Below are 17920 nucleotides of genomic sequence, written 5' to 3'. Positions count from 1 at the left end.
ATTTGAATTGTCACGCTAGTCATAAATTGAAAAATCGAACCAAACCGAACTAAACCGACAATAACCAAACCGGTGGTTATTATTTTACTTGGTTTGGTTATGGTTTTAGATATTTAAAAACCGACTAAATTGGTTTGGTTATGGTTTTAACCAATAACCGACCCAAACCGAACCATGAACACCCCTAATTGGAAGGACTCAAATTGTTTCTGCCGTCTGGGTAGTAGTATAATTAATTGTCATGGGGGCAAATTTGGGTAAATATTTTGCTTTTGATGGGTATTTTGTATTGTTTTCCCAAAAATCTTCTCTACCAACTGTCAACTGCCCAACGTCCAAAAGACGAAAAATAAAAACAAATAAAGCAAGCTGCGGATTTTCCAAAGCTGCAAACAACACTGCCCCCTTTTGACATACCCAAAAAACAATAATTTACCTTCTCAAAAACTTAATAAGGTTTCTGTTTCTTTCCAACATTCTCGCAGTTGGTTGTGGAAATCACCAAATTCACCCATTTCACTTTTATACACACTAAACTAACAGAGAGCTGGATGGTTGATTGATGCAATTTCTCCAAATCTAATTCAAGAATTGAGGGTAACTGTAACTTTTAACTCATTTCTTGAAACACCTTTTATCCTTTTGGTGCTCAATAATCCTGAAAATGGACATATCATTGCCACTGGATCAGCTACGAAACAGCTATAAATATGCAGCTTTCTTGACAGACCCACAAGAAAGACTTTTCCTTTCTGGTCATTGCTTTTTATTCAGCAAGAAAAGGTACAAAAATGCCTTCTTTAAGATCAAAAGTTCTATTTCTGAACATGGGTTTATAAAACCAAGACCCATGATGAGACCTTTAAAGAAGGAGGAAAATATAAGTGAAGAACCCATTTTGGAAGTTACTCAAATTGGGGATCCAAGTTCAGGGATTAGTGCTCAAATAGAGAAGTTAGTTTTTCATAAGAGGTATCTCGAGGCGCTTGATTTTTTCGAGTTGTTAGAATGTGAAGGCGAATGTCAGTTAGATAGTAGTACTTATGATGCTTTGATAACTGCGTGTATCGGGTTAAGGTCGATTAGAGGGGTTAAACGGGTGCATAATCATATGGTTAGTTCTGGATTGGTGTTAGATCAGTATTTATGGAATAGGGTGTTGTCGATGCACGTGAAATGTAAGATGATGTTAGATGCGCGTGTGGTTTTTGATGATATGCCTGAAAGGAACTCGGTTTCTTGGAATACGATGATTGGAGGGCTAGTGGATTTGGGGGATTTTGTAGAGGCGTTTAGGTTGTTTTTCATGATGTGGGAAGAGAATTCTGCTGCTGATTCTCGGATATTTGCGACGATGATTCGAGCATCGTCTGGATTGGAAGTTATTTCTTTGGGGCAGCAATTGCATTGTTGTGCTTTGAAAATGGGGGAAGGCGATAATCGTTTTATTTCATGTGGTTTAATTGATATGTACGGAAAGTGCGGTAGCATTGAGGACGCACAGTTTGTTTTTGATAAGATGCCAGAGAAGACCACCGTAGGGTGGAATACGATTATTGCCGGGTACGCTCTCCATGGGCATAGTGAGGAGGCTTTACGTATGTATTATGAGATGAGAGATGCTGGTGTCAAGATGGATCACTTCACATTTTCAATCATTATCAGAGTTTGCACGAGATTAGCTTCACTAGAGCATGCTAAACAAGCTCATGCTGGGCTAGTTCGACATGGATTTGGATTAGATATAGTTGCCAACACAGCACTAGTGGATTTCTATATCAAATGGGGAAGGATAGAAGATGCTCGTAATGTTTTCGAGGGGATGCCCCAAAAGAACGTTATTTCTTGGAATGCCTTAATTGGTGGATATGGTAATCATGGCCGAGGGATTGAGGCTGTCGAACTATTTGAGCGAATGGTTCGCGAAGGAATGATGCCCAATCATGTTACTTTTTTGGCTGTTTTATCTGCATGTCGCTATTCAGGTTTATCAAATTATGGTTGGGAAATATTTGAATCAATGCATAGAGAATACAAGGTGAAGCCTCGAGCAATGCACTATGCATGTATGATTGAATTGTTGGGTAGAGAAGGGCTTTTAGATGAAGCTTTTGCATTAATCAGAGATGCTCCTTTTAGGCCTACTATAAATATGTGGGCGGCCTTACTGACAGCCTGTAGAGTCCACAAGAATTTTGAGCTAGGGAAATTTGCAGCTGAGAAACTTTACGGGATGGAACCAGAAAAACTCAGCAATTACGTGATGCTTTTGAATATCTATAACAGCTCAGACAAGCAAGATGAAGCTGCTGCAGTCGTTCAAACATTGAAGAGAAAAGGACTCAGAATAAAGCCTGCATGCACATGGATAGAAATAAAGAAGCAGCCACATGTTTTCCTGTCCGGAGATAAGTGCCATGGGCAGACCAAAGAGATATATCAAAAAGTGGATGAGCTTATGCTGGAGATCTCTAAGTATGGCTATGTTACGGGGCGAAAAACCTTACTACCCGACGTAGATGAACAGGAACAAAATTTGCCACATTATCACAGTGAAAAGTTGGCAATATCTTTTGGGCTCATAAGCACATCCAGTTCAACCTCACTGCAACTTGTTCAGAGCCATAGGATTTGTGACGATTGCCACAATGCAATTAAGTTGATAGCCATGATTACTAAACGAGAAATTGTTGTTAGGGATGCCAGCAGATTTCATCGATTCAAGAATGGCACTTGTTCTTGTGGTGACTACTGGTGATTGAGTTCTAACCTACATGTGAAGCCATACTTTTGTATGTAATCCAATTATTTTACTGATTATTCTTTGTTATTATGAGAATTTTAAAATAATATGGATATACCTTGCTGTTGTCAATGGAGATCATTACATTTTTTTGTCATATGATCTTTCCTGAAGACTTGCTTATTCTACTCGTGATTTTTATTTTAGCCAAATTGGTTCCATCAACAAGCCAAGAAACTAAGCGCATATATGTAATCTCTGCATCATTATCAGCATGATGCAAGTTTCCTTTTCTCCTGAAGAAAATTTGGATGTCCGCAGTCAAACTTCAATTTTTCATCTGAATTACTGTTTTTCTCTTCTCAATTTCCTTTTGGTGCTAGGGATTTAAAAACGTTTGTGGTGCAATGTTCATAAGTTATTTCAATGTGAACAAGGACTAAGTTGTGGTTCCTTAATGAACCCCATATGAGTTTTGACTAGCTAATATTATTAAATATGCTACTTATAAAAAGAAGAGCAAAGAAGAGCAAATATTGCAATTTCTTATCTTTTTTATCCAACAATATTTTTGTTAAATTTGTTCTTATGAAGTATTTTATCCTTTGAGATTTCCTTCTGTCAAAAGATATTACTAAGATAACGAAATTGATTCATATTATTGCACTTGAGTTAGATAATGTCTTTAATGTAATAGTTTGAAATAGAAGAAGTACAATAGTTTGTTCAAGAGATTTGATCTCATGCTTAAAATGATACTAGTTCATTTTTCATAGTAGTTTAGCTTTCTGGCAAAGAGAGTTCGCCACTTGAGAATGAGTTAAGATAGTTGGGTTCAGTAAAAAATGTAGGTACATCATATCAGGTACATCATATCTCCTACTTTTACCGATAAAATAGAGCTTCTCTGGTGCTAGAGATCTGCATAGGAGGATATCTATGATTTTGCAAGGACTTGTGGAAGTGAAACTCATTAAGCATCTTCGTTGTAGTTCAAGACTATAGGGACTCATGGTTCCTTTTCTGATAAACTTTTACGGTATTCACCGTCTTTTAGACCTGATAAGCTGTTGCTTCATGTAAGCACAGTGAGGGTGAACATGACACTGATCAAGTGGCATCAGAAACTTAGGAAGCTCCAAGGCGTATTGGCAGAAAAGCTAAACTTTTTTACTTGAAAGCATTGGACAAAAATTAACACATTGATATGTTTCTTTCCTTTTTCCCTTTCTTTGACAGCTTGATCTGTTGTCTCTTATCCATGGATCTGTGTGACTGACATGATTGATTGCAAGAGGCACTACGTTAGTTCTGGATTATGCTAGTTATTCATATATCTTATGTTGCTGCATCATTTGCTTTGGAAAATACTCGTCTTGTTCGTTTTAGATGGAAGAGCTAAGCAACACACCCTGGTGGGGCAGGTGGGCGGTTGATACCTGTTGGAATAACCGTTTGCTGAGTATGCTTTTCAGATCAATTTTCCTGTCTCAGGGAAACACTTATTTGGTGGTCCTATCAGTTTCATCCATCTTTTTGCCTCAGAGAGCCATGTTAACTGCTAATTGAGGTAATTAAGTTTCTTCTAGTCATCTTCCTCGTACATTATCAAAATCATTAATCCCCAAATATGTAGATTACACGAGAAATTGATATGGGACACCTCAAAGAGTTGTTTCTCTTGGCTACTGTTAGGCTTTAAAATAAATAAGAATGACAATTAATGCTATTGCAAATGGTCGCTGCAACTCAGGAAGGCTCTCTTTCTTAAGCATTGCAAGCTATGGATAAAATTATCTGCTTCCCTCTTCTGTTTATATTATTCCATTTCCTTTCCTTATTGTGAGATGGTAGGATATTCCGTGCAGTGGCGGAGCTAGCTTGGAGAATTTAAAACAAATTTTTGGCTTAAAACTGGTTTTTTCGTTATACTGTCCAAATAGGGTTAGAACAAGTTTTTTGGTTATATATAAGCTGTTGAAATCTTGACTCCTCTTGACATGAGAAAAATTCTAGTAAAGTGATAAAGAGGGTTCAAAAATTGCTTTAGGTCACGTGTTCAAATCCCAGGTGTAATGTTTTTAAATCCCCTTGTATTAGATGCCTTCTTTACATTCTTTCCTCCTGAAGAAGAAGTAATTCTTTCACTGCAAAATTGGTTATTGATGGTGCTTGTGAGAGAGTGCTCTTTGAAATCTTTGTGGTGATTCATGGGAGAATATGCTTTTTGAATAGACAGACTGTTTGTAGGGTGCTATATTTCCTATCTTAGAATTTGAATCACTATACATGTGTGGAGTTTGCAATTAAAGAACTATGCAGAACAATTATTTCTGGGTGCCATCTCTAGACCTTAGTAACAGGTCTATTCACAATCTGATCAACAAGGTCAGGTCTTTCCTTCTTTTCCAAGAATAGTAAGATTCTTTGAGATAATGTAAAACTATGGCTGCCTTTATGGATGTTGTGGTCTTTTCCTTAACCTTCTAATCTTCCCCTGTTCATGCTGCTTCTTTTTCTTAGGCATTTAATCCTGATGAGATGCCATCTCTTTCTTACTTAAATCTGCGTGGAAATCCATTGGACCAGAATTCTCTTAGCGATCTATTGCAGCTTCTTAAAGGATTCAGCTGCTTGCATTCTCTGGAGGTACCTTTTTTAACTACTGCTGCTTTAGTGTGAGCACATAATAGCGTTTATATAATCTATGAAACAGGTGGATATTCCAGGGCCTTTAGGAGAAACCGCTGCTGAAATTGTTGAAGCCCTGCCCAATCTTTCTCTACTAAATGGAGTAAACACGTCCAAAATATTGGAGTCCGGGAAGTCTCGGGTCAATTCAATGTTGCAATCACGTCTTCCTGAATGGGCAGCTGGAGAACCTCTAGCAGATTGTGTCATAAATGCTATGTGGCTGTACTTAATGACATATAGACTTGCTGATGAGGAAAAGATTGATGAAACCTCTGTATGGTATGCGAGCTTGAAATTTACCATTACATTTGATCATATCCAAAGTTGCTATCTCCATGTGATGTCCTGCTTCCATTAGACAACTGCTCTAAGCAACACGAATAGTTCAGTTTTTTAGCCATTCTCGACATCTAGAAACTTTGCATTTCTAGCTTTTCTCTTGTTTGGTTCTGAAAATTGCATCTGCAGACTCGACAGGACCTAGAAAAAGAAGCACACTTTTCTGTGAGTTGAAGTCACTGGGATTCTAGTTGTGAAAACTTACACACTTGTAATTTTAGCAATTGGGAATTAAAAATGTCTTTGAGTACAGAAGCTCCCATAACTCGGTATATCTAGTTCTATTAACTTCTTGTTTTGTCAAATTTTTAACTTGGCTCCTTGACTAAGTTGGTGAGAGTTGCTATTGCAACTAAGAAGTCTTTCAACTTGGTTGTGCCAAAGTTGCTGGACTATCATGATACAATCCTTTTGTGATTGTGAGCAATGTTTTCTAAACTCATGCTTATATACGTATTATCCTCTTATCAACATGTTTGTTTGTGTTCATAGGTATTTAATGGATAAACTTGGTTCTGCTTTGCGCCATATTGACAAGCCAAACTTTAGAGTATCTCCTTTTCTCTACATGCCGGAGGGGAACTTGGCATCAGCTGTGAGGTTCTCTTCTTAAACCATCTGCTTTCTTGCTTACATACTGGGATCTTCTTTTTCTGTGAACCTTTTTTTTGTATATAGTCATTCTAAAAAAATTTACATTTTGTATATATTGGAGTATACAGAAAATACTTTGCGTAGCTGATTACTTGGAATTTGTAGCTTGGAATGCCCGTCTCTGAAGTACTCAGATTGTATACCTCTTGTCCCAGGCTTCAGGGGTTTCCCTTTTTGTGAATAAATCTCTAAAGGTACCTTTCCAAAAAGAAAATACTAAAAAGTATATGTCCTTCCGCTGTTCAAGTGTCTCAATTGTTTATTTGAAAACTATTGTTTCCCATGATTTGGTAATAAATGAATTTTGGAAAAAGTACTTAAATCACCTTGTGTCTTGCTTACATATTGGGATTTTGTGAACCTTTTTTTGGGGTACCAAGAGATATCACTTGTATGGATGATTGGTTGGAACTAGTAGATAGTAATCCCGGTCTTTAAGGTACTCATTGTAGTACACAGGCTTTTCCTTTTGGTGAATATATTTCTTACATGACTATCCAAAATAATAGGGGGAAAGAGAGAAAGAAGCTAATTTCTACTCGGTTCAAGTATCTGTTAATTATTTGAACCACTGTTTCTAATCAATAAAACATGTTGGTAATAATTTTTGTTAGGTTTTAAACAGTAAATAACGTATCACTTATTTTTCCTTTGTATTCCAATTAAAGTAGGTGGATCTTAGAAAAATGTCTGTTGCTAAGTAACTCTCCTTGGGAAAAGCTTAGCGAGTGAAATGAAATCCACTGTGTAGAACAAGTGTATCCTACTCAATGGAATATTGTTCCTTCTCATAGTCTCTTCTATGGCCTAAGGATGAAGGTCTTTGTTCAATGGAAAGGCTGATGAAGAAATTAAAACCGAGAAAGAAATGATAGATGTTTTTAAGATCACTGTAAGTATTTCTGTTTGCTCCTTTTTGAAGGTTTCCAGCATGTCCTTAATGCTGAGGAATACAATATTTACCAGTTCAAAAAAAAAAAAAAAAGAGTTTAAAACAGAGTTTGCTACGCCCTTCTTCTGCTTCTCCGATGAAATTATTATGCATTTAAACTTTTAACTGTGTGAACTGCCATATATTTCTGAAACTTTACTAATTTTATTGATGATTTAGTTATTCAATTCTTTGGTCGATTGATGATATTCGAGAAGGTGATGAGTGCACTCTTGATTACCTATTTGGTATTGGGGAAGAGAAGCAACGATCTGCTCGCCTAACTGCTTGGTTCCATACACCAAGAAACTATTTGGGAAACGCATAAAAACACCCTCAAACTTGTCCCGAATTACCAGTAACACACCTATACTTTGCGGGGGACCTATAACCCCCCTGGACTATTTTGAATTGGAATTATAAACCCTTAAGTGATGATGTGGCACAGCAAGTGTGCTCACTCTCGTGTAGGCGTGTGAGACAAAAAAATAAGTCAAAGTTTGTCTAATTGGATACTATAATAACTCTCTCTTTCTCTCCCTCTAACCCTTTCCCCTCTTTTTTACCTCTGCAAATCAGCCATGGCAGGCAAATTATCACCCACCAGCCCCTCCAGCCATCTCTTTCTTCTCTTCCTTTCATTTTTCATCCACAATATTCTTTTCTCATGAACCTCCGTTATCTTCCCCTAAAATCACACAACACCACTAAAAGAAACAAAAGACAATCCTTCAATTTCTTCACTTAGCTGGAAAAAAGTTCCGGCCACTTGATCGATCATTTATCAACACATAATATATTAATAGTGTAATGTAAACTGTTAAAAAAAAATAAAAAAAAATAGTGTAATGTAAAGTACAATCAAATGGATAGCTTGCTTGTAGATTTCACTTGTCATGAAACTTTATTCTAATTAGTCCCACCCAGTTATCACCCAAATCGAACAATGACACGTGAAAAGGGAAAATCAAGATGAATAATATTTTTGCAGCTTTACGAATCATAATCAATTGACATCTCAGTAGTAACTCTTTATTTTATAGTTTAACTTTTTTTCTTTTCTATGAAAAAATGGGGTTTGTTGATAAAAAAATTCAAGAAATGCAATACTATAAAAGGAAGTGATTCAAGAAGGAAAGGGAACGAGCAAAGTAAAAACACAAAAATGGAGAAAAAAGAATATTTTAGGGGAGGCATTCAATGTCAGCAACGAAGCTTTGGAAACAAGAATATTGACATATATCAACGAAAAAGCTTATCTAATTAGCAGCATGTTTAAAGAGATCAATTTGTGATTATTTTTTCTTTTCCCTGTCGAGGAAAAAATAAAATAGGGCTATGGCAGTTTGACAGTTGTCTTACGGTGGGATTGGAAGAGAGGGTGGAATAAGAAGAATGCAAATAAAGAAAGAAAAAAGGATAAAGAAGTACTGGAAAATAGGACGCGTTTATACACTGCAACATAAAGATCTGGGTGTGACATTTTAATGATGTCAATATTCTAGTTTAAAATGATTCAGGGGAGTTATAGGACCTCCGTAAAGTATAGGTATGTTACTAATAATTCGGAACAAGTTCGAGGGTGTTTTTATGCATTTTCCCAAACTATTTTATCAAAGTACGTATTTACTTTTTCAGTTCAGTTCTTCTTATTAACTGAATAGATGCTCAAAGAGAAATTTGGTTTACCATATTTCTTCAGGAATATGAAAAATACAAGAACAAGTTGCAATCGATCAAAATTGCTAGCCCAATACAGTGGTCATCAATTACAAGTAGTCTGTCTCGTGGTGATGGAAGTGTTTTATGTGTGTACTCTGACATACCTCAAGTGGAAGAATATCGGACTCGTCCTGAGTTTTTTTATCAGTATGTCTATTTTGATGCCACTAAAATTTCCTTTTTATTAGATTGTTGACTATTTCTGTGTAGTTATCACTGTCTGGTCTTGGTCTTTGATGTTCCATGCACTCAAATTGCTTACAGTCAAGAAAATATGTACTGGTTCTTTGAGTGCAATTTTATGAACATTTTATTGGCTCAAGACTACTTATAAAATACCTTGAACATTACTGGTGTTTTTTTGTAGCAACTGAGCCCAAAGATGCCGACATTTTATGGACAAGCAGGCAGATAGATGAAGAGACAAAGAAGGCAACAGGAATAAATGATGAACAGTGTATAAATCAATTTCCATGAGGCTTGCCTGGTTATGAAACATCATTTAGCGGAAACTATTCAGAAGGTCATCATAGATATCATGTTTTTTATATTTAGTGGTAGAGCACTTGTTCTTTATGCAGAATGCTGATGCTAAAATTAGTCCACTTAACGGGCTCATGGATTGGTCAAATGGCTTCAGCCTACTTATAATCTTGAGACACAACTAAGTCAACTTATTGGAGATTTTCACCCACGTGAAAGAGAAAAACTAGACAATTTGTGGATCTTGAAGCCATGGAACATGGCAAGAACTATTGATACGACAATAACTAGCAATTTATCTGCTATTATTCGTCTCATGGAACCCTAAAATCCGTCAGAAGTACATTGAGCATCCTGCTCTATTTCAAGGGAGAAAATTTGATCTCCGCTATATTGTCTTGGTTCGCAGTATGAATCCCCTGGAGATCTTCCTTGCAGATGTTTTCTGGGTATGTATATTCATGGTGTAGGTGTTCTCTTGGGTGGTCGAGAAGTTGAAACGAGAACTGTTTTCACTAAGATACTTTACGTTATGTATAATAAAATGATATCCAAAATTGTTTTCTTGTCTCTGGCTGGTTTTATTTCCATTTTTCTTTCAGGTTAGATTGGCAAACAATAAATACACTTTGGAGAAACATAGCTTTGATCAATATGAGACTCATTTCACTGTTATGGTAAGCACTGACGTATCTCCCTATTTGTTGATTTTGCAGCTCCGTTATTATTTGAGTATTTTATTTGATGTAATTGCATGATTTCATTCCTTGACTCGGTTCATGACATTTAGCGTAATATTCTCCTGTAGAACTACAGAGGCAGGTCGAACCATATGAATACACCAGATTTTGTGAAAGAATTTGAGAAGGAACATGAGGGTGAGAGGTGTTTCTTTCAATATCAATACTTTGATTTCCTCTGTCCTATTGTGGATTTAGCAGTATATGGTGATTTAGGAGTCCGGAACCAAAATGCCCCCAAAAAAACCATGTGGAACCAAAATACCCCAACAAAAAAAAAAAAAGTGACAAAAGTACCTTTAGCGCAGTAATTTACTGCGCTAAAGCAGTTCACGGAGACGGAGCCGTTAACTGCTTTAGCGCAGTATTTTACTGCGTTATAGAAGCAGTTAAAAAAAAAAAAAAAATCTATAACGCAGTAAAATACTGCGTTATAGAAACAGTACCAAAAAAAAAATTGGCCAACTTTATTTTTTGCAACACTTAGTGTTTTTTTCCATACTTTGACCAATGATTAGTCGTGTGTCAAGAGTCCGAAACGTCAATATTTTATATAGAACCTGATATTTTTCTCTGCGTACAATAATGTAGGCTCAATACACCAAGGATACGTAAACGTTCGGATCATCATTTTAGGGGTTGAAAAGGTACCCGAAGTAAGTTTTATTTGTAAACTTTAGGTTTAAGTGTTCTATATACATAGACGTCCATTTTTGTTTGAAGACTTGTTGTCATTAGCTTAAGGTTTTTTATTTTAGGGTTTAGATTTATTGAAAATAAAGCCGTTGCCAAAAGGTTTTTAACTGCTTTAGCGTAGTATTTTACTGCGCTAAAGTGTTTTTTTTTTTTTGTTTGTATAGCGCAGTAAAATAGCGAGCACTAAAAATAAAAAAAATTTGGCAAACTTTTTTTTTTTTTTGCAACACGTAGTGTGTTTTTGCATACTTTGACCAACGATTAGTCGTATGTCAAGAGTCCGAAACGTCAATATTTTATATAGAACCTGATATTTTTCTCTGCGTACAATAATGTAGGCTCAATACACCAAGGATACGTAAACGTTCGGATCATCATTTTAGGGGTTGAAAAGGTACCGAAGTAAGTTTTATTTGTAAACTTTAGGTTTAAGTGTTCTATATACATAGACGTCCATTTTTGTTTGAAGACTTGTTGTCATTAGCTTAAGGTTTTTTATTTTAGGGTTTAGATTTATTGAAAATAAAGCCGTTGCCAAAAGGTTTTTAACTGCTTTAGCGTAGTATTTTACTGCGCTAAAGTGTTTTTTTTTTTTTTTTTGTATAGCGCAGTAAAATAGCGAGCACTAAAAAAAAAAAAAAAAAAAAATTTTGGCAAACTTTTTTTTTTTTTGCAACACTTAGTGTGTTTTTGCATACTTTGACCAACGATTAGTCGTGTGTCAAGACTCCGAAACGTCAATATTTTATATAGAACCTGATATTTTTTTCTGCGTACAATAATGTAGGCTCAATACATCAAGGATACGTATACGTTCGGATCGTCATTTTAGGGGTTGAAAAGGTGCCCGAAGTAAGTTTTGTTTGAAAAAACTTAGTGTTTGACTGTAAGGTTATTTTAGTCAACTTTATATGTCGAGAAATTAGTCGGCCTTTATTTTCAAAAATTGAAACGCAGAAATGAAATTGACATTCACAACTACATTACCCTGGAATTTTTACGTTGAAATCTATTGCGTATCATCATCTTATAAGTAAATAAAACTGAAAATTTCATGCCAATTTAGGGAAAAATTAAAATTGAATGGGATAAAAGGTGTTTTTTTAAAAATCGGCTTGGCCAAACCGCCTTGCCGCAGTTTGTCCGCATAGATCTCAAAAAAATACGCAAGTTCAAAAAAATAAAAAACGCGTAAAACGGACGTCCGAGCACAAAGTTATGACCATCTAAAGTTTGACCACTTTACAACTAGTTTTTCTCCCTATATTTTTTAGAATTATATTTATATTCAAAATAAAGTTATGTCTTGATTAAATAATAACACGCTTAAATCAAAACCTTAAAAAATAAAACACTTAAACCTTAAACAAAACTTACTTCGGATACCTTTTCAACTCCTAAAACGACGATCCGAATGTTTACGTATCCTTGATGTATTGAGCCTACATTATAGTCCGTGAAAAAAAAATATCATGTTCTATATAAAATATTGACGTTTGAGTCTTGACACACGACTAATCGTTGGTCAAAGTATGGAAAAAACACTAAGTGCCGCAAAGAAAAGATTTATTAAAATAAGATGTTGCGATCTTTTTATGGAAAAAAACACTAAGTGTTCCTTAAGTGTGTTACTTTTTAATGCGTAACTTTATTTCGAATATATTACAAAAAAAATTGCGTAAATCGAACGTCCGAGCGCAAAAAATCGCTTATATTCGAAATAAAGTTACGCTTTAAAAAATAACACACTTAAATCTAAACCCTAAAAATAAAAAACTTTAAGCTAATGACAACAAGTCTTCAAACAAAAATGGGCGTCTATGTATATAGAACACTTAAACCTAAAGTTTACAAACAAAACTAACTTCGGGCACCTTTTCAACCCCTAAAATGACGATCCGAATGTTTACGTATCCTTGATGTATTGAGCCTACATTATTGTACGAAAAAAAAATATCGTGTTCTATATAAAATATTGACGTTTCGGAGTCTTGACACACGACTAATCATTGGTCAAAGTATGGAAAAAAACACTAAGTGTTGCAAAAAATAAAGTTGGCCAATTTTTTTTATTTTTTTTTGGTACTGTTTCTATAACGCAGTATTTTACTGCGTTACAGATTTTTTTTTTTTTTAACTGCTTCTATAACGCAGTAAAATACTGCGCTAAAAGCAATTAACGGCTCTGTCTCCGTGAACTGCTTTAGGGCAGTAAATTACTGCGCTAAAGGTACTTTTGTCACTTTTTTTTTTTTTTTTTTTTTTTTTTGTTGGGGTATTTTGGTTCCACATGGTTTTTTTTGGGGCATTTTGGTTCCGGACTCGTGATTTAGTTACTAATCTTACTCTCGTCTTTGTTGTAGTTAACTGGCTGGATATCCATTCAAGGATTAGAAGTATGCTTAAATTGTCTTTTGCAGCAGCAGCTGCTGTGCATCCAGAAATGCATCATAGCGAATCTAGGGCAATTTATGGGGTTGATGTCATGCTTGATTGCCATTTTCAGCCTAAATTATTGGAGGTATGACAGCTATACTGTCTCCATTATAGCACTTTCAGTGTTTAGTAGTTTCTGAAAGATGACTGCTCAAAGCATGACCTTATTACTGGTCATCTTACTTTTGTCGATGTTGTTATGGATTTTGCTGCTTGCTATTTTCCTGTGCCATTGTCATCTTATTGAGACAGGAAATGCACCCTCTCCCTCGTTAAGCTCAATTTGCAATGATGAACTCTAAAACCAGATGGATATTTTTTTTGGGATGCAGATTACCTACTGCCCTGACTGTACTAGGGCAGTCAAATACGATACTGAAGCTGTCGTTGGTGGAGGAGAAACTGTTGAAGGAAAAGATTTCTACCACTATATCTTTGGCTGTCTCTTCCTAAATGAAACTAATCATGTTTCCCAATTGTGAGTGAAACCCAGGCATGTAGAGCTCTTTGCTGTTATTTGGATGCCAGAGTAGAACTCTTGAGTTAAACAAGTGTGTATCAAGAGAATAATACAAGCAAAAAGTCGTTTGTACACCATGTAATCTATGGAAAAGTAGGTCTGAGTTGTTTGGACTTTAGAGCTTTTAGTTTATCACACCACCAAAGAGTTATGCAGAACTGCCTCACCGACCCTTCCCTCTTCCACAACTCTTTCGGAGTGAGAGATGCATCATATCTCCATGGTCTGTTAGAGTTATTTTGCTCTGTTATTTAGGGTCTTGGAAGACTCTCCAGCGTCGTCTTCACATTGCTATGTTCGCTTTTTATATCATCTTTGTTGGGGTTGAGAGGGTTGGAGCAGGGTTGAAAGTGTTGGGTCACATATACCATGGCATCTTCTCTGGGTAAGATTTGTGCAATGCCTGTTCCCAATATGTTTTTTCATGTCTGTAGCCTGTAAACATGGTTGAAAACCCATGTTATTCTTTATGTTTTCCAATTTTGTTCCTTGTTCAGTTGCAGAAGTGATTAATGCCTTTTCAGTAATGGTTGGTAATAATTCTAAGTTCACTTAGAACTGCATACAATCACATGTTATTTCTATTAAAATAATATGCTGATTTTATGCATACTTCCAAGGGAAAGGAGGAAAAGCCTTCAGTTGTGCAAGTGCCTTGTTTTCTTACAATCCCCAATTTCTTGACGTTTATCTTACAAGTTTGCAATACCACAATGTTGTAGCGTCTCATCATTAAAACTAAATGCTGTTTGTATCTTTCAATCTTGTATATTCAGCTGGGGTGTCTCCATTTCTGTGGTACACTCTTAGCAAATATAACCTTCAATGAGTAAGAACTGGTTAGAAACAAATGGTACTAGTTCTGAGTACAGGTAAACAAAAACTGTCAAGAAATAGACTAATAAAGACATTCACTGTAGGAAACTAAACGAAAATGTGCACATTAGATGGGAGGCTCAAAATGTTGCATCCAACAAGCTACTCACGAGAAAACCTAAAATGGCATATAGTCTATGTGCATGGAGCACAACAACCTTCCCAGATGACAAGTGAGTATCTTTGTCGAAACTATCATTCTCTTCGGAAGACCTAAAAGAACAAATAATTGGCTAGTCTATTGAGAAGTAACAAGTTGCTAACCTAGCGGCTATGTTGGTTGAACTTATTCATGCGTTTGGTGTTTCAGTGTGGTTACTTTTTTCTGCAATTCCAAGTTTGATATCCTTTCGAGCTCCAAAGAACGTTCCATCTTTTCCGACAATAATACTATATGCATTAGTTTAGGGAAATGATAATAATAATAACTATTTAGCTACATGGTAATAATGATAAAACACTACCTTAGCTGCTCGATTGCTTCATTGCCCTAGAGTTGCTCTAAGCCTCTCATTGTCCTCTACATACTGTTACAGAACACCCAAAACAAAAGGATAAAAAGGAAATATCATCCGACCTTTCGGTGTAAAAGAAGCTTAGCAAGGCTATGGAGAGCCAAATACTAAAACAAGACGGATAATGGAGTTAGAATAACATTTAGTAATAACTGTAAACTACTTCCTTACATGAAAAAAAAAAAAAAACAGAGGAAGTCGATTTGCATAATATACAAAACTACAAGAATTTACTTGCCGATTTGGAAAAATAATCTCTACTTAGACATGAACTTCAAAATGTTTCTCTGACGAAAGCAAAAAGGTTTGATCATAATAGATGAGTCATGCTATAAATCAGTGTAGGTTTGGAATAACTGTCGCTGTTTCACTCGAATCAGACTTGCCTTGTAGGACTCATGGAATGTGTTATGATCTCAATCACACAAAACAGAAATTAACGAACTAAATGGATATTGCGCCCATTTTTAGGACGATTTTCTATATATTGATAAAACTGAATTGTGATTACAACTAACTAAGCTAATTAAGAAAATGGAAGATAGATTGAGCTCCATTTGAGAAGAAGAAGAAGAAGAATTTGGGGAAGAGAAGTGAAACCTGATTTTCGTTAATATCCGTTCCACAATAATTTCAGGTGTATTTATGTTGAAGTGTCAATGGCACGTGCCTCTCATGTGACCACTCATTAAAGTGGGTTCATGACAGAATGGACCACCTAGATGGCTAATAAAAATGGGACACAGCTACAAGCGAGAGCGGAAGCAAAGAACCTCCTAAGATCAGAAAAAATACAAAACGGTATAACTCATTGGTGACTGATGCCTTTCAAATTTGGATTGTTGATGCCTTCCAAATTTGGATTGTTCTTTTAGGCTGTTAATACCTACATCTTAGCCAAATACTTGACCTTATTTTACAAGGTTAACCAAATACTTTGACTTTTCTTTTGATACATCATCGTTCATTCTTAATGGCAAAGAGGTAACAGTTGCACCAAAAGAGACAAACGAGCAGCACGAAGTTGCAACTTATGTATAAAGGCAACCCCATCCCTGACTACGCCAAATAATTTGCACTTAAACTAAGCAAAACGTTTATTTTCCAAAAGAGTTTCAAACACCTGATTGTTTGTACTGTGGATGCGCTGCATCTCAGCACCCTTCTCTTCTACTAGAGATCGAGCAAGCCTAAGCTCAGATTGCAGTTGATTCATCTGAAGCAGAAATGTTTTAGCAGATAAGAGCCAAAAGTAAAAGGATAACAAATGCTGAATAAACTTCTAGTTGGAAAGAAAGAAATATCAGAGACGAATAAATGACATTTGTCCTTAAAAACAGTCCTTCCACAGATACCGAAACAGAATTGGGGGAAACAACAGATGAAACATATGGACTCAAAAGCAATGGTCACACCTCATGTAAAGAACTCCGCGAGAATATTTTTCATTAATGTGAGATTATAATTCCATAAAAGGCATGAGTTGTATGCAGTGGACTCCTACTTAGAACAGATCCAAGATAAAGCTTATTCTCAAGAGTTTGAAATAAGATGCCACAACATAGAGCACCTGGATGGACTCCCATTTAGAAAACACCCAAGTTAAGCTTATCCTCAAGAGCCAAGACCTTGAAATAAGAAATGCCATGTGCATCTAGACACATATAACTTCATTAATTTTCTTAACTGTCAGCACGTTCTCTCAAACTCAAGCTGGTAAAATAACTCGAGTTTCCAAATTAACACCAAAATATCAAGTTGAGTAAGCTGGCTAGACTTTAATCTCCTCCTCACAGCCATGAGACTAACTGGATAATGATGGTACTATGTCCGTGAGGAAAGATTTTTTTTAATAGCGACTCGGTTGTTCTTCGGAGGGACATTTTTTTTTTTTTTTTTTGGAGGAGGACTCAATACTCAAACTTTGACGCCATAAAGAAAGAAAAGAGAAGAAGGTTTTTTCTAGAAGAAAGAAAAGAGAAGAAGGTTTTTTCTAGAATAGTAACCGAAAGTTCAATATCTAGAGAAGAGTCTAAATATCCGGACTCTGATCCATGAGCAGAAAATAAGAGAAGACATCTCCAAATCAGTTAAATTCAATATTCAATGGAGTGATTCAATACTCAAACGAAGAAAAAGAAGAGAAGAAGATTTGTCGGGAACACTGAATCAGTGACCAGAAATGTAATGTTTAGAAGAGGAATTCAATAACGAAAAGTCGAAAACTAAAAGATAACAAGCTTTCAGGAAAGGTGACAACAGATTCATGCAGAGGAGGGACTCAATACGAGACTGTGATGCCATGAGGAAAAAGAAGAGATGGAGAAGTTTTGGAATGTTTTAGTTGAAAAGTATCTGGAAAAGAATGACTGCTCTAATGGTTGGAGGATGATCACCAAAAATTATGGTGCTATTAGAACAATTGTCGAAAATAAGAGTGGTGCCACCAGAATAATCACTAGAAAGAGGCAAGAATATTATTCTTTTAAAAACTCTGAGCTAGCAGATGATGTAAACTCACACCGTAGATAGAAGTTGCTTGAGGCTCCATCTAGATTGTAGCAGCATATT

At 35.9% G+C, this 17920-nt stretch overlaps 1 protein-coding gene and 1 pseudogene across 4 annotated transcripts; both read left to right on the top strand.

Annotated features, from left to right (window-relative positions):
- The first annotated feature begins 188 nt into the window (after positions 1-188).
- Positions 189-5598, top strand: LOC132037276 (pentatricopeptide repeat-containing protein At5g50390, chloroplastic). 4 transcript variants are annotated; one of them, XM_059427774.1, is made up of 4 exons: positions 189-2792; positions 3983-4167; positions 4238-4313; positions 5460-5598. In XM_059427774.1, the coding sequence occupies exon 1, from the start codon at positions 665-667 to the stop codon at positions 2756-2758; it is 2094 nt and encodes a 697-aa protein (XP_059283757.1). In that variant the 5' UTR covers positions 189-664; the 3' UTR covers positions 2759-2792; positions 3983-4167; positions 4238-4313; positions 5460-5598. The 4 variants fall into 4 exon arrangements, with proteins under 4 accessions (XP_059283757.1, XP_059283756.1, XP_059283753.1 ...); XM_059427773.1 differs by lacking the exon at positions 5460-5598 and adding an exon at positions 5267-5404; XM_059427770.1 differs by having other exon boundaries at positions 3983-4313.
- Positions 4321-15123, top strand: LOC132037278 (uncharacterized; annotated as a pseudogene).
- The last annotated feature ends 2797 nt before the right edge of the window (positions 15124-17920 follow it).

This window comes from Lycium ferocissimum, chromosome 11 (genome assembly GCF_029784015.1).
Source record: "Lycium ferocissimum isolate CSIRO_LF1 chromosome 11, AGI_CSIRO_Lferr_CH_V1, whole genome shotgun sequence".
Classification (NCBI taxonomy): Eukaryota; Viridiplantae; Streptophyta; class Magnoliopsida; order Solanales; family Solanaceae; genus Lycium; species Lycium ferocissimum.
The sequence above is the reverse complement of the archived record's forward strand: the minus strand, read 5'-3'. Positions and strand labels throughout refer to the sequence as shown.